The following is a 15774-nucleotide window of genomic DNA, read 5'->3' on the forward strand; positions in this document are numbered from 1 at the left end:
TGCAGAAATTTTGTTTGGTCACTATGTCCACATACCTCATGGATTTTACTGTTTTAAAAAAATCATCATAACCAACAATGCTAACCTAAAGATGTAGTTTAATAAATTAAAAAAAAAGTTTTCTACAGGTTCTTTTAAAAAATTATAGCAGTTTGTTATGGGCTTTTTCACAAAGTTGTGTTACTGCGATTTCAGTCCCTCCTCCCCATTAGTATTTTTTGATTCTTTGTTCAGGCACAGTGCTGGGAAATTGCAGTCTCTATCACAATTGGAAATATAGTCAATCAGAACTGTTTGGCTGAAAATGCTAGCGAATGTGCTATTTTGTTTATAATCCCAAGTGTTTTACACGACCAACTTCCTGGCCTAAGGATGTCATTTTGCTGACTCAAGTCACAGTATCCAAGTGATAAACATTTCAAAGAAATCAACAAAGGTATTGCTCCTTATCTCTACTGCAAGCTGACTCTTCGATTACCCTCCATCCTCGCGTCTGGTGCCAGTTGTGAGGAGTTCATGGATTTCTGTCAAAATTGAGAGTCCCGATCAGCTCCCTCTGATGAGTCCTTTCCTTCCTGACCACACCTAGCTTACCCCTAATCCTGTTTTAAAACTTTGTCTCTTATCTCTACTCAGTTCTCAAAAGACTAATTGGCTCTAAAGGATCCACTCCTTTAACCTCCCTCCTGACTATTCATCTACTCATCCTTGGCTGAATGCTTCCAAACATTGTACACACTAGTCTTGCATCGTAGGCATTGTTTCTACAGCTTTCATAATCAACCTGCTCTCAAAAAAGCAACACCTCACAGCCCAGCATCTTCAGTCTTCCATTGCTCTCCACTGTCCTGGTCCATTGTCAATGCTGCCGAACTCTCCCCCTTTGAGTCCCGTCAGTCTGTTTAATCTTCGACTCACTCTATTAAGAGCTATCATTAATGCGCATATTCTGGTGACTGACCATAGTGCAGTATATTTCTCATCCTCTGGATTAAAATGAGGGCATCTATATAGTAAAAGGGTGGTAAAAGGAAAAGTGGGCCTGATAACGGATCAAAAAGGAGGTTTATGCATGGAGGCAGAGGCCACGGCTGAGGTACTAAATGAATACTTTGCATCTGTCTTTACCAAGGAAGATGATGCTGCCAAAATCAGTGATAGAGGAGGTAGCTGAGACACTGGAGGGCAAAAAAAAATTGATAGCGGTATTAGAAAGGCTAGCTGTACTTAAAGTTGCTAAGTCACCAGATCAGATACTGAGGGAAGGGTGGAAATTGTGGAGGCACTGGTCATAACCTTCCAGTCCTGCTTAGATACACGGGTGGTACCAGAGGCCTGGAGAATTGCAAATGTTACAGCCTTGTTCAAAAAAGTGTGTAGGGATAAGCCCAGTGACTGCAGGCCAGTCAGTTTAACCTTAGTGATGGGAAAGCTTTTAGAAACGATAATCCAAAACAAAATTAACCATCATTTGGGACAAATGTAGATTAAGGAAACCAGCATGAATTTGTAAGTATATGAGTATGCCTATAGAAGACTTTTGGATGCCCTTTTATGTTAGCTGCTAGTCTCTTCTCATACTCTCTGCTTCTCATTTCTTTTTCACATCTCCTCTGAATTTTCTATAATTCAGCCATAGAACCATAGAAAAGTTACAGCACAGAGAGGCCATTCGGCCCATCGTGTCTGCATCAGCTGAAAAAAATAGCCGCAAAATCCCACTTTTCAGCACCTGGTTCGTAGCCTTGCAGGTTACAGCACTTCAGGTGCGTGTCCAGGTACCTTTTAAAAGAGTTGAGGGTTTCTGCCTCCAACATTGATCCAGGCAGTGAATTCCAGACCCCTCCACCCTCTGGGTGAAAAAGTTTTCCTCATGTCCCCTCTAATCCTTCCACCAATCACCTTAAATCCCCCTGGTAATTGACCTCTCCACTAGGGGAAACAGGTCCTTCCTGTCGACTCTATCTAGGCCCCTCATAATTTTGTACACCTCAATTAAATCACACCTCAGCCTCCTTTGTTCTAAGGAAAACAACCCTAGCCGATCCAAACTTTCCTCATAGCTGCAATTTTCCAGCCTTGGCAACATTCTTGTAAATTTCCTCTGTACTCCCACCAGAGCAATTATGTCCTTCCTGTAATGTGGTGACCAGAACTGTATGCAATACTCCAGCTGTGGCCTCACCAGCATTTTAACAGTTCCAGCATTACATCCCTACTTTTATATTCTATACCTGACCAATAAAGGAAAGCATTCCATATGCTTTCTTCACCACTTTATGTACCTGTCCTGCCACCTTCAGGGACCTGTGGGCATGCATCAAAGGTCTCTCACTTCCTCGACCCCTCTCAATATCCTCCCCTTTATTGTGTATTCCCTTGCTTTGGTTGCCCTCACCTAATGCATTACCTCACACACTTCTCCGAATTGAATTCCATTTGCCACTTTTCCGCCCACTCAACCAAACCATTGATATTATCTGGAGTCTACAGCTATCCTCTTTACCATCAACTACACAGCCAATTTTTGTGTCATCTGCAAATTTCCCAATCATGTCTCTTAAATTTAAGTCTAACTCATTAATATATACTTCTAACAGCGAGGGATCCAACACTGAGTCCTGTGGAATGCCACTGGAAACGGCTTTCCATTCGCACAAACATCCATTGACGATTACTCTTTGTTTCCTGCACTGAGCCAATTTTGGATCCAACTCACCACATTCCCCTGTATCCCATGTTCTTTTACTTTTCTGACATACGGGACCTTGTCAAATGCTTTACTAAAATCCATGTAGACAACATCTACTGCACCACTACTTCATCAATTATTGGATATCACTTAGTAGAATGAATGCTCTTTAACCAGCTTTTCAAAATTACTTTCCACTTCTATTTTAAGTTAACTGTTTCTCCCTCTAGATTACACCTGCCAAATATCATTCCACAGCTGATAGGACAGGCTGCTCAGGCATCTATAATTGCCCATTAGGGATGGATTTGGCTAAGTTGTCTCGTCCTCAACTTGTCTATTTTGTATTCGAACCAATTCAAGCCATCCATTCTGGACAGCTGTTTTATTATTTTTAAAAAGGGCCCAAAGAATGGGCCCAAGTTGAGCATAATTGCTACAGAAAGTCCTTTGAATTTTTTATAGGATCAATAAGACATTATAGAACCATCTGAAGCAATGTTGTAGGGAAGAGGCATAACAGTAATATGTTTACAATAAGATCCATCCTTAAAAGTATTTAAGTATTTTTATGGATTAAGTTGTTTTCTTTATTGAAGCAGCATTTTTGAAGGTTATTTCAGTTCAATATAGAATTTACATATTTGCTATTGTGTAATAAATTTGACACTTGAATATATTTGATGCAAAGCACAAATGATATTTGTCTTAAACAATTAAGTCCATCATAGAGGTTGCATTAAGTCACACGCATCATAACAGTAATAATCAGTTTTGTGAAACTAAATAAAATAGCTAAAAGAAAAAATTGCAACAGAATTTTTAAATACAACTACAGGTTTCAATAGGAAATCATGATGTGAATGCATATAGTTGTGACTTTACGTTAAACCTTTACAACAAATATTTGAACATGATTATTTCTTTGTATTCATACTGCAATGTTACAGATCATTGATCAAGTTACAATGGAAGCATTCAATCAAAAATGAAGAAATCAGCATGCTTCCTGGCCATGACAGTATATTTAAATTCTCAGCTTTTAAGATGAAAAATGCAGGAAAATATGATGGCAGTATAGAAGTTATAGATCTAGATATTGGCAAACAATGTTTTTTTACATGCCCAAAGTGCAAAGAATGGTACTATAGTCATATTGCTTCATAGAAAGCCAGCCATAGGTACTGCTATTTGACAACCAGAAGTCCAGGTAATATTAGTGTCCACAGCTACAATTCCTATGCAAGACTTTATTGTACATGCATTTGAAGTCAGATCTTTATTTTTGTTTAGTTATTAGGATGATTCAATAAGCTTCTTATGCAGCTCTTCCACTCTGGAATCTCCTTTCATTTTGGCATTTTGAAGTAAAACCTGGAAGTACAGTAGATTCATTTAAAACAAAAACAATTTTGAGCAAGTGAACATCCTTTTGAGGCTCCTGTAATGGGAGTTTATCTGGCAAGTATCTGATCCAGGTTTATAACTGGTTTGTGTCAAACTAGCCAACCTCAGCTGAATCAGTTGCCACAATTGAGCTCAGCCTGTGCTGGAGGTGTGGGAGAATGAGGAAAACAAAGAAGGAGACCCATGATAAGGATTTGGCATCACTGCTGCAAGTACATGTGTAGGGTTATTGGTAGGGATTGGTTTGGCTTGTCTGTGTTACTCCTATAGCTAGGTAGCTTGTTGGCACAAAACCATCACCTCTTACTCTTTCTAAGGCCTTTACTAGGTCTCCAATAGAACCCATGCCTTTTTTGCTGGGCCTAAAGAGAACGTGCTGGCCAGAATTCTTCAGGTAGCTCCAGATTGCTCCCAGACATACCCCCATCAGGCTGTGGACAACGGGTGAAAGACTCACTCTACCCAAGTTGAATTTCGGATGGAGGTTGAACATGGTGGAAACATGGCTGCTCTGGATTCCATCTCAAATTCCTGCCTCTCTGGACCATCTAGCCACTTTTTGCCCTCCAACCTATAAGCATTTCAATTTCTCCATGCCTACAGCATTTCATATAGATCTAGTAAACATTTTCTTTTGCTTGTTGGAGATATTATCTTGTGTGCAAAAGAAATCATGACCAGATTTGGTTCGGTTGGTAACAATTCCCACTCAAGGATTTCAGCATGTAACTGAGCCTGATAAGTGCAGTGTTGTCAGAGGTACCATCGTTTAGATGTTAAATCAGGCCCCATAATTTTGTGCAGGTGCATGTAAAAAAAAACACACCATGGCCCTTTTTTGAAGAAGCATGCGAGACCACGATAGGCAATGAGAATTTTAAAGGAGAGTGCTGGAACAGGGCGAGATGAAAGTGCTACCAACCAAGCTAAATCCTGTTAGTTATTTTACATCCAAAGGTAATTTTTTGTTCAGCAAGAATGATCCTGGCCAACATTGATCCATTAATCAAAAGTACTGAAACAGATTAACTGTCATTTATCCCACTGCTGTTAGTGGGATTTTGTGTGCAAATTAGATGCTGAGCTTGCCTGTCGCAGTGACTACACTTCAAAAGTAATTTATTAGCTGGGAAGTACTTTGAATGTCCTGAGGTTGTGAAAGATATAATATAAAATTAAGTTCTTACATTTTTTATGGGTTGAATGTAGCACAAAATGAATTTTTATTTAACATATAATTTAGTGTTAAACTTCACTAGCCTTATAACTAAGACTAATGCTAGCAACACCAGATGAAAATCCTCCCTGTTTAAAAATAAAATGGTTGCCAAAGGTGTAATCTTACTGTGATAAGTTCATCATCATTTTTGGCCCACAAATGTCGGAGGAGGTACCAACGTGCAACTGAGGCAATGCTCTCCGTATAACCTGGCTGATATACCACTCTCTCCAACAGCCGTCGTGTTTCCCTGTAGGAAAGAAACAGGAAGATCAATTCTGTACTATTTAGTTATTAACACACTTCAAAGTTTGGAAACAAAGTCAACAGATTAGAATCCAAAGACTGTCTAAACTTTCCACTGCTTGCCTTACCCAATCTGCCTCATCACATTACCATAACTTAGTCTCTGTTCCAACTCCTCTGGGCGCTTCTCCTCCTTCAAACACTTCATACTGTAAGATACTGTTCAGGGGAGGTGTTGGCGTAGTGGTAATGTCACTAGACTAGCAATCAAGAGCCCAGGCTAATGCTCTGGGGACATGGGTTCAAATCCCACCACGGCAGATGGTGAAATTTGAATTCAATTAATAAATCTGGAATTAAAAGCTAGTCCAATGGCAACCATGAAACCATTGTTGATTGTTGTAAAAACCCATCTGGTTCACTAATGTCCTTTAGGGAAGGAAATCTGTTGTCCTTACCTGGTCTGGCCTATATGTGACTCCAAACCCACAGCAATGTGGTTGACTTTTAATTGCCTTCAGAAATGGCCTAGTAAGCCACTTAGTTCAAGGGCTATTAGAGATGGGGAACAAATGCCTAGCCAGTGATGCTCACATCCCACACACGAATAAAAAAACTCTCGTCTCTTTATTTCTTACATTCTCTCCTTTTAAAATCCTCATGCTGTATCATCCCACTCAACCTTACCAAATTGCCAATTGAGATATTGTCCTTCCTTTCTTTCCTCAACCTATGCATGAGATCATCCTCAGTAATTTCAACTTTTACCTCAGCCCTCTCTTACCCTTTCTCCTCAGAACTCACTGCCTTCTAAATTTCGCTCAACCTCTCCTTTCATATAAACTTGCCGACCTACATTCATGGCCATCCCTTTGAGCATGCCAATTCCAGTGATCTCAATCACTGACAAGGCTATCTCTGAAGACTTGATTGTATCTTATGAAAGTGCTTCCATTTTTTAAAATATGTTTTGAGGACTCGTGTTTAAAAATTGTGGAAACTGATTCATTTGAAAGACTGAAGAGATTCTATAGATGTTGGACTTTTTTTTTTAAAAGGAGGACTTTGGGACTTTGTTTAAAAACACAATTACTGGAAGTCACATGTCTTCAGCTAAGTAAACAGCAGGAGCCTTCTGACTAGGGGAGTTGTTTAGAGAAGTGACATGTCAAGATTTATGGCGGTCAAGAGTTGGTTTCATTTTGGAGATTGTTTCGGTTCAGTTGGGGTGTAAGCCTGCTAAGAGAGAGAGGCAACCAGTTCATCCCAGTCCATCTCTATGAAAAACCCCTGAGAATCTAGTAAGGGAACTGGAGAAACTGATGCAGCCTTTCTCCTGAGAATCTTCTGCAAGACTTTCTCTTGACATCTGAACCAACTGCTTCTAAAAAGATCACAGTGACTACCGCATGTGTCTAGTGAGACCCATGCATGTGTACCTGGACGCCAGAATAAAGAACCATCCGGAACTCCATATCTTATCCTTTTCCTTCAAGAATCAACAAGTATTTGGCCAAAGTATTTTTTGTCTTTTTTGTAAGGTGATCTCTGCAGAGAAAAACTTCTTTATTTTTTCTTTAACTGGTATGTGTGGTGGGATAATTTCGAAGGTAACTTTCATATTTCAACTTGTGTGTTAATAAGCTTTACATCTTTACTGAAGAAGTCTTGTTTTATAATAAATCAACAATTTTGTTGTTTATTAAAGAAACCTGGTTGGTGGATTTTATTCTGAAATAAAAATAGAGTATATAACTGGCCATATTGGTAACTGGGTGAAATATTTAAATATATGTTTTGACCCGTGGAGAAGTGGAACTAGAGAAAGACAGTGCACTCCTCCTGCCTCGGTCATAATCTCTCACCACTCACATCCTCTTAATTTCCTTCAACCCCTTTCAGCATCTGCCCATGAGTAAAACTCTCTACCAAGTCACTGGCAGCCACACTTAAAAAATCCCAACTATCTAGCCTTTGGCCCTCCCATTCAACATCACACTTCTGCAGTTGCTGATTTGCTCTACTACTCCTTTTTCTCTACTTTTGAGCACTACATCCGAGCAAAAACCTTACCATCTCTGAACCCCTTCAATCCACCAGTAAAGTCCCATCTCTATACCCACACGTATGAGGGATGAAAACTTACATGCACCTGCAGAACAACTTAGTTGTTAATTGTTAGATCTGTTTTGACCACATCAAGGCCTGGATTTTGTGCAGGAGGCATAGAGTATAAAAATTGGCAAGTCATGTTGCAGCTGTACAGAACCTTAGTTAGGCCACACTTAGAATATTGCGTGCAATTCTGGTCGCCACACTACCAGAAGGACGTGGAGGCTTTGGAGAGGGTACAGAGGTGGTTTACCAGGATGTTGCCTGGTCTGGAGGGCATTAGCTATGAGGAGAGGTTGGAAAAACTGGGATTGTTTTCACTGGAACGACGGAGGTGGAGGGGCGACATGATAGAGGTTTACAAAGTTAAAAGCGGCATGGACAGAGTGGATAGTCAGAAGCTTTTTCCCAGGGTGGAAGAGTCAGTTACTAGGGGACATAGGTTTAAGGTGCGAGGGGCAAAGTTTAGAGGGGATGTGCGAGGCAAGTTTTTTTTTACACAGAGGGTGGTGAGTGCCTGGAACTTGCTGCCAGGGGAGGTGGTGGAAGCAGGTACGATAGCGACGTTTAAGAGACATCTTGACAAATACATGGATAGGAAGGGAATAGAGGGATATGGGCCCCGGAAGTGCAGAAGGTTTTAGTTTAGGCAGGCATCAAGATTGGCGCAGGCTTGGAGGGCCGAATGGCCTGTTCCTGTGCTGTACTGTTCTTTGAGGCGGGGCTCCTGGCGCCGAGCTAAAACGGCAGGAAGGGGGGGAGGGGGGTGGAGCACCACCTCGGCCTTTCCACGCCCCTGGTGTGATCCTCCATTGTTCTGGAGGTGAAGTGTCCTGCGCCAGGATCCCTGTCCCTTAAAAGGCAGGGATCCCAACTCCAAGAGGTGCAGGCCAATCACAGGGCTGGCAGGTCAGTAGTATCGGCAGCACCACCAGATGTCTTGGACCCGGGCCCAGCGCTGGAACCCCTGAACTCAGGTAAGTGAGACGAGGTTGCTGGGGCCAGACCGGAAGGCCCCGGCGAGGGGGAGTGGACCTCTCCCCCAGTCCCGCAGGGGGGGTGCCACGTTTTACAAGCCTCCTCCCCGCATAGTGGAGGCCCCTCCCCACCTCTCGCCGCTGGAGAAATTCCACCGGTAGGGGGAGGAGGCCCTTAAATGGCCATTCAGGGCCTCAATTGGCCTCTGGGCGGTAAGGACATCGGCAGCCTATCCTGCCCCCCGGGAAAATCGCTTGGCGGCGGGGTGACGGTCGACCATCCGCACCCCCCCACCCCCCCAACCCATCATGATTCAATGGGCCACCCCCGAACCCCAACCCTGCCTCGAGGACACATAAATCCAGTCCCAAGATCTGCTTCAAATAAAAACAGAAAATGGTGGAAATACTCAGATCAGGCAGCATCTGTGGACAGAGAAACAGAGTGAACATTTTAGGTTGATGACCTTTCATCAGAACTTAAAGATCTGCCTCACTGCCCTTTACAAGAATCGCCACTAGTCTTTCCATTGCACAATGTGTAATTTGAAAATATCTGCAGCACATAAACGTATAAGTATAACTTTCTTTATAAGAACTTTAGGTTCTTTTGTGTAAACAGTTCTTTTGAAAATGAGTCGTTGACCTTTTTTTTCCAAAGCATCTGAAGTCTGTTCTGCAAAAATTCTTTAATTTAAAATAAGAATGAAAATGGTTTTATCATGAATGTTTCACTTAACCATTTATCCTTAAACAAATGCCACTTAAAATTTTAGGTTGTACACACTCACAATTTGCAGTTAGTCCACTGCAAATACCCGATTACCTCTGCTGACTCGAAGCAAAATTCAGGAGTTTTAAATATCTTCCTGTAAATAACAACCCTGTACGTTTCTAGTTAAATAGACGTTATCAGATACAACAAAAGATTCTTAAAATGAAAAGTAGAAAATTACACAGTTGTAGCCTTTCATTACATACAAAAAAACTAATGTTTTACTTTTCACAAATATTTACATTTTGAAAAATATAGCTTGGAATGATGCAATGAACTTCATTCATAAAATCTACAAATTCCAGTAAAGTTGTAATGTTACCTTGCTCCCATTTTAACTATAAATTGCAGGAGCGCTTGGAGTAGGCCAGCAAGAGGACAGAAAGAGATCTTTTGAGCTTCACTGGTTGCTTCTTTTACTAGTGATGTCCATCGATTGTTTTGAAGTTTAACCTAACAAAAAAAGTCAAAAGTGTGAAACTATTATACATAATATTGTTCAACCCAATCAATGTTTTACACACTGGGCTGAATTTTATGAGAGTGCCGCAAATCGCAAACGCCATCGCTGAGCCTCCGCAATATTTCACACGGGGCCTCATTTAAATGGAGGGGGCGGAGCGGCCGCACCCGATGACATAGAGGGGGTGGCTGCTCCGTCCTCAGCAACGGCACCTGGCGCCACCGTACAGACACCATTTTTAAATGGTTGCAAGCCCTTACCAGCAATTTTAATTTTTAAAAGGGGCATGGAGGGCAAATTAAAAGTGAAAACTTTATGAACCGATCAAAGCCCCTTTCCCACCACTCCCCCCAAAAGACCATGTAATGTATTTAACACACATGAAAAAACTTTTCTTCCTATCACCAACTTTGCCCCCCGAACCTTGCTACCGTTGCCCTTCAACCCCTTCCCACCATCCCTTCAGCCAATACCAATTGTTTTCCCCGCTCTCCCCAAATCCCGCCCTGATAATTTCACTCCTACCCACCCCGCCCAAACCGGTGTCATGCTTCGCGAAGGCGTGGCCGTTCTGGCCGGTGGCCGGAATATCGACTTGGGACGGGTGCTGGGATAAGGTAGGTTAATTTGCATGTGCCGCCACTGGTAAAATGCAGCTGGGGCCTTCTCAGCGTCGGGGGGGGGGGGGGGGGGGGGGCGTGGCGGGCCTCTCCTAGAAGAATTTTCTGGTTTCCCCCCCCACCTCCTCGTCATGACCCCTGATGCCGGAGGGCTAGTAAAATTCATCCCACTGGGTTCAAGTAAGCATAAACATCAAGTTTATAATTTTCTTTACTGAGAATGAAAATTGGACTTAGCTGCACTTTACTGATGCGCAATTAATTTATAGCAACTAGAATATGATGCAGTGCAAATTTTCACCAGATGTATTCAATGAACTTTAAAAATCCTGCACTGAATTTACTAAGTGAACAGGTGCCACCTAAGGACAAGAAAAGAGCCTTTCACAAAGTGCTATAATATCAAAAAATCTGGAAAGAGTGGAAAATATCAAAAAATCTGGGAAGAGTGGAAAACATCAAGCCTGCTTTAAAATTAGAAATCATCAAGAAAGCTCAATTGTTCTATTAAAGCAATATCTAGCAACACAAATTAAGCTTCTAGCCACAAGGTTCAGAGTAACAAATGGAACTTAAACTTATTCGTACAAAACAGGAAAACCTTCATTTGTGGTATGCATGTACCATCACACCGAACATCCCAAAAAAAAACTTAATCTACTTACCAAAAATTTAGTTGCAGTTAATAATGAAATCCTTACCCTACTGAGTGAGAGTGCAAGCAGTGCTAATCGAAGCAGACTTGACAACTTTCCATTCATATCGCCTTGCTGTGAAGATAGTTGCAATCCTTGCCTGTAGCACATCTCTGCAGCTATCATCAAACCCTGAGATTTATATACTTCTGCCAGCCACTAGGGGGGGAACATATTAAAAGATGAACATAATCATAGTCATAACGGCACAGAAGGAGGCCATTCGGCCCATTGAGTCCATGCCAGCTCTCTGTAGAGCAATCCAGTCAATCTCAATCCTGTAACCCGGCAAGTTTATTTCCCTCAAGTGCCCATCCAATTTCCTTTTGAAATCATTCATCGTCTCCATTTCCACCTCCGTTGTAGGCAGTGAATTCCAGATCATTAAAACTCATTGCGTAAAAAAGTTCTTCCTCACATTTCCCCTACATCTCTTTCCCAACACCTTAAATCTGTGTCCCCTAGTCCTTGTACTATCAGCTGATGGGAACAGCATTTCTTTGTATATCTCATCTAAGCCTGTCAATCTTGTAGATTACTGTCTATGTTTAACTCTAGATACTCTGGGTGGCACAGTGGCGCAGTGGTTAGCACTGCAGCCTCACAGCTCCAGGGACCCGGGTTTGATTCTGGGTACTGTCTGTGTGGAGTTTGCACGTTCTCCCTGTGTCTGCGTGGGTTTCCTCCGGGTGCTCCGGTTTCCTCCCACAAACCAAAAGACTTGCAGGTTGGTAGGTAAATTGGCCATTATAAATTGTCACTAGTATAGGTAGGGAATATGGGATTAATGTGGGATTAGTATAAATGGGTGGTTGATGGTCGGCACAGACCCGGTGGGCCGAAGGGCCTGTTTCAGTGCTGTATCTCTAATCTAATCTAATCTATATCATTGGGTGATGTTGATTCAAAAGCTGTTTTGCAGTAAATCAGGCTGTGAATTGCTTCTGAAATACAACAGCATCTAGATGGGAGAGTATATTCGTATGATTAAAAGAGATGACTGTGAATCCGTGTGTTAACGGTGGTTTTTCAGTGATGTTTCAATGATAGATTTTTTTCTGTGAAATTTTGAGTTATACTCAGGAATCATTTCCTGTGAAATGTATTAAAAATACAACTTAAATTCTCCAACACTTAAAATTTTTGGTAAAAGACAAAATAAGAAATGTTATCAATATGCACAAAAATTCCATCCAAAGAAATGTGTCATGCAGTTCCTATTTTTAAAAATACAATTTTAAATTTGAGTCCTCATTAGGGTGAAGGAAAGCAGATATGCTGGTGGAATAATTTTCCATTCTGAGTAATGTCAGCATTAAGCACTTGCAGGTCTAATAAAACACAGAGTAATGAAATTAGGGTCCAATGGGAAATCGCTTAAAAGTTTGGCTGTAAACTAATGCAGTCCAACTTACTGGTCTGGAATTTATAGAGTTTTTCACAGCGAACTGTCAGTGTTTGCTGTCACTGCTCCTCTGAATCTGATTGCAACTTCAAGATGTAGCACAAGCACAGAAATCTTGAAACTGCAGTCTGTCATCCACTGTTCCGCCACAGGCTATACTGTGGACCACCCCCACCCCCAGTCAGAGCCAGCAGTCAATGAAGCCAACTGATTGGGCAAGAACTTCCCCTTTCCGGTTCTCAGACTGCTGTTAGAAACTGCATAAAAAGTTAAGCCTTGTTAGTGAGGCGTAACTGGGTTTCTCATGGCTTTGCCGCTGACTGCAAAATCCGGGCCACTGAGATCTGAAATCTCACCTCTAAAATATATTACTGAAATAGAAAATCCAGAACTGATCTGGAGCTGGGGTGGGAGGGGAAAGAATGTGCCTGTCCAGGAACTCCACTCCTGACCCTGCCAAATTTCAGGGGATTATGAGGAGGCTGCTTGATTTTAATACAAATCATGTGGACATATGGACCATTAGGGGCAGATCTTGGGCACCCACCAAGAGACCATAAACGAATGAGAATATTTCTAAACACACAGGACAATACATTCACTTTTACACAGAATTACATAGGATATACAGCACAGAAATAGGGCATTCGGCACAACCAGTGCACGCCAGCGTTTATGTTCTACATGAGCTCCTTCCTCATCTAACTGAGAGTATAACCCTCTATTTTTGAGCTTCAGATGATGATTCTTAAAGTTTCATTCAGATAGTTCTCAGTATGTTCATTTGCAAAAACTAATGATTGAGTAGACAGTACTTTGAATTTTTTTAAAATGCTGATGTTTTAAGTTAAGGATATTTTTACCTGGAAGAGAGAGTCCAATGAACAGCAAAAAAAGCATTTTCTTTAAATTACTGCCCTGAAACCTAGTTCTCAGACAGACAGAACAATAAGTCAACTTAAAAAAGGCCTATTGTTGTAACACACAATCACAACACAAAACATACATGCCAAGCTGTTACTGATTTGAAGTTCGACATCACTGCCTTCTTTAGTTCTTCTAAAACCGTATCTAGAAGCTGCTGGCGTGAAAGCAAAAGCTGTTCACATTGAACCTGTCTCAGCAATAGGAACACCATGGGAGGGTCTGGGTGCCTCTTCAGAACCTAAAATAAAGGAGCCCATCAATAAAAAATAAAAAAAAAGCTTGGTGAATTAAAGAACATAGAACCATAGAATATCTTTAATCTGTACAATTCCCCTCTCCCTTCAAAACCTTCCTTTAGCCTCTTTGACTGAGCTTTTAGTCACTCCTCCTAATATCTCCTTCTTTGGATCAGCATCAAATTTTTTGTCCAATTACATTTCTCTTTTTTTGGCATCACTGGCAAGGCCAGTGTTTATTGCCCATTCATAATTGCCCTTGAGAAGGTGGTGATGACTCCCGTTCATGAATTGCTGCAGTCCTTGTGATGTTGGTACACCCACAGTGCTCTTCGGGAGGGAGTTCCAGGATTCTGTGAAACACCTTGGAATGTTTTCCGACATTAAAAGTGCAATGCAAGTTGTCGTTACCTTAAATCATGAATCAGCTGTCAGTAGCATACTATAGATAATGATAGGACATTTTCTTAAGTCTCGAGATCTGAAACTGCATACCTAAAATTTCACTGGTGGCAGTAATGACTGAATAAAATGGATCCCCAGGTCACTGTACTCAAGATGACAGACATGACAATAGAGTATTATTTCCATCATTTTTAAAAAGCTTTTATGAAAAATTTAATGAAATACATTGGAATCTTTTGGCCTGAAGATTATTAATGCAGCCACCACCCTGCAGAGCAATAAATTAGGAACATAAGAACAGAAATAGGCCATTCAGCCCATCGAGCCTGCTCCGCCATTCAATACGATCATGGCTGATCATCCACTTCAATGCCTTTTACCCACACTATCCCCATATCCCTTTATGTCATTGGTATTTAGAAATCTATCAATCTCTGCTTTAAACATACTCAAATTAAACTACTGCATATATAAAAACTGCATTTGAATTATACAGTACTTTAGTGCAGAAGGCTTCAGCTTCAGAGTGCCTGCCCACTTCTTTTAGTCCAGTTGCAGCCTGTTGCAGAGACCAGTTCTCTAGGGATTGAAGATAGAGAGCTGGTATGGTCTTCTCTGTTTCTACTATAAAACCATAAAAATATTAAAATTGTATACCAAAATGAACTCCTCCTCCTCAAAAAATATTCAATTAGGAGCCATATAAAAACTATTTTATTTATTTAGAGATACAGCACTGAAACAGGCCCTTCGGCCCACCGGGTCTGTGCCGACCAAGAACCACCCATTTATACTAACCCTACAGTAATCCCATATTCCCTACCACCTACCTACACTGGGGGCAATTTACAACAGCCAATTTACCTATCACCTGCAAGTCTTTGGCTGTGGGAGGAAACCGGAGCACCCGGCGAAAACCCACGCGGTCACAGGGAGAACTTGCAAACTCCGCACAGGCAGTACCCAGAATCGAACCCGGGTCCCTGGAACTGTGAGGCTGCGGTGCTAACCACTGCGCCGCCCACTAATTAACACTATTAACTATGCATTATCATAAGGGTGTTTTGCATGAAACTAAGCAATAGCACAGATATCAGATAAAATAGGCTAATGTAGAAAACAACTGAAACATTTACAAACCGTATACATGTTATGACGAGCAAGCGTGCTAGGGAGCCAGACAAGAATGATATTGGAGAAGGCGGCACAGTGACGCAGTGGTTAGCACCGTAGCCTCACAGCTCCAATGACCTGGGTTCAATTCTGGGTTCTGCCTGTGCGGAGTTTGCAAGTTCTCCCTGTGTCTGTGTGGGTTTTCGCCGGGTGCTCTGGTTTCCTCCCACTGCCAAAGACTTGCAGGTGATAGGTAAATTGGCCATTGTAAATTGCCCCTAGTGTAGGTAGGTGGTAGGGAATATGGGATTATTGCAGGGTTAGTATAAATGGGTGGTTGTTTGTCGGCACAGATTCGGTGGGCTGAAGGGCCTGTTTCAGTGCTGTATCTCTAAATATAAAATATAAATATAAATATAAGGCAAATCTTAATTAAGGTTATGAAAGTATGAATAAGATTTCAAGAAACAGTGAGGGCAAGG

General features: G+C 41.6%; 1 protein-coding gene across 1 annotated transcript in view; it reads right to left on the reverse strand.

Moving 5' to 3' along the window:
* Positions 1-3258: 3258 nt before the first annotated feature.
* skic3 (SKI3 subunit of superkiller complex) overlaps positions 3259-15774 on the reverse strand; it is a 146721-nt gene continuing 134205 nt past the window's right edge. The window contains exons 36-41 of the mRNA XM_068029718.1: positions 14679-14803; positions 13618-13776; positions 11213-11365; positions 9751-9881; positions 5445-5568; positions 3259-4066 (exon numbers count right to left, since the gene is read on the reverse strand). Coding sequence (XP_067885819.1) covers positions 3989-4066; positions 5445-5568; positions 9751-9881; positions 11213-11365; positions 13618-13776; positions 14679-14803 — 770 coding nt within the window. The 3' untranslated portion in view covers positions 3259-3988. The remainder of the gene's footprint in view (positions 4067-5444; positions 5569-9750; positions 9882-11212; positions 11366-13617; positions 13777-14678; positions 14804-15774) is intronic.

The sequence above is a fragment of the Heterodontus francisci genome, chromosome 4 (assembly GCF_036365525.1).
Source record: "Heterodontus francisci isolate sHetFra1 chromosome 4, sHetFra1.hap1, whole genome shotgun sequence".
In the NCBI taxonomy this organism is placed as follows: Eukaryota; Metazoa; Chordata; class Chondrichthyes; order Heterodontiformes; family Heterodontidae; genus Heterodontus; species Heterodontus francisci.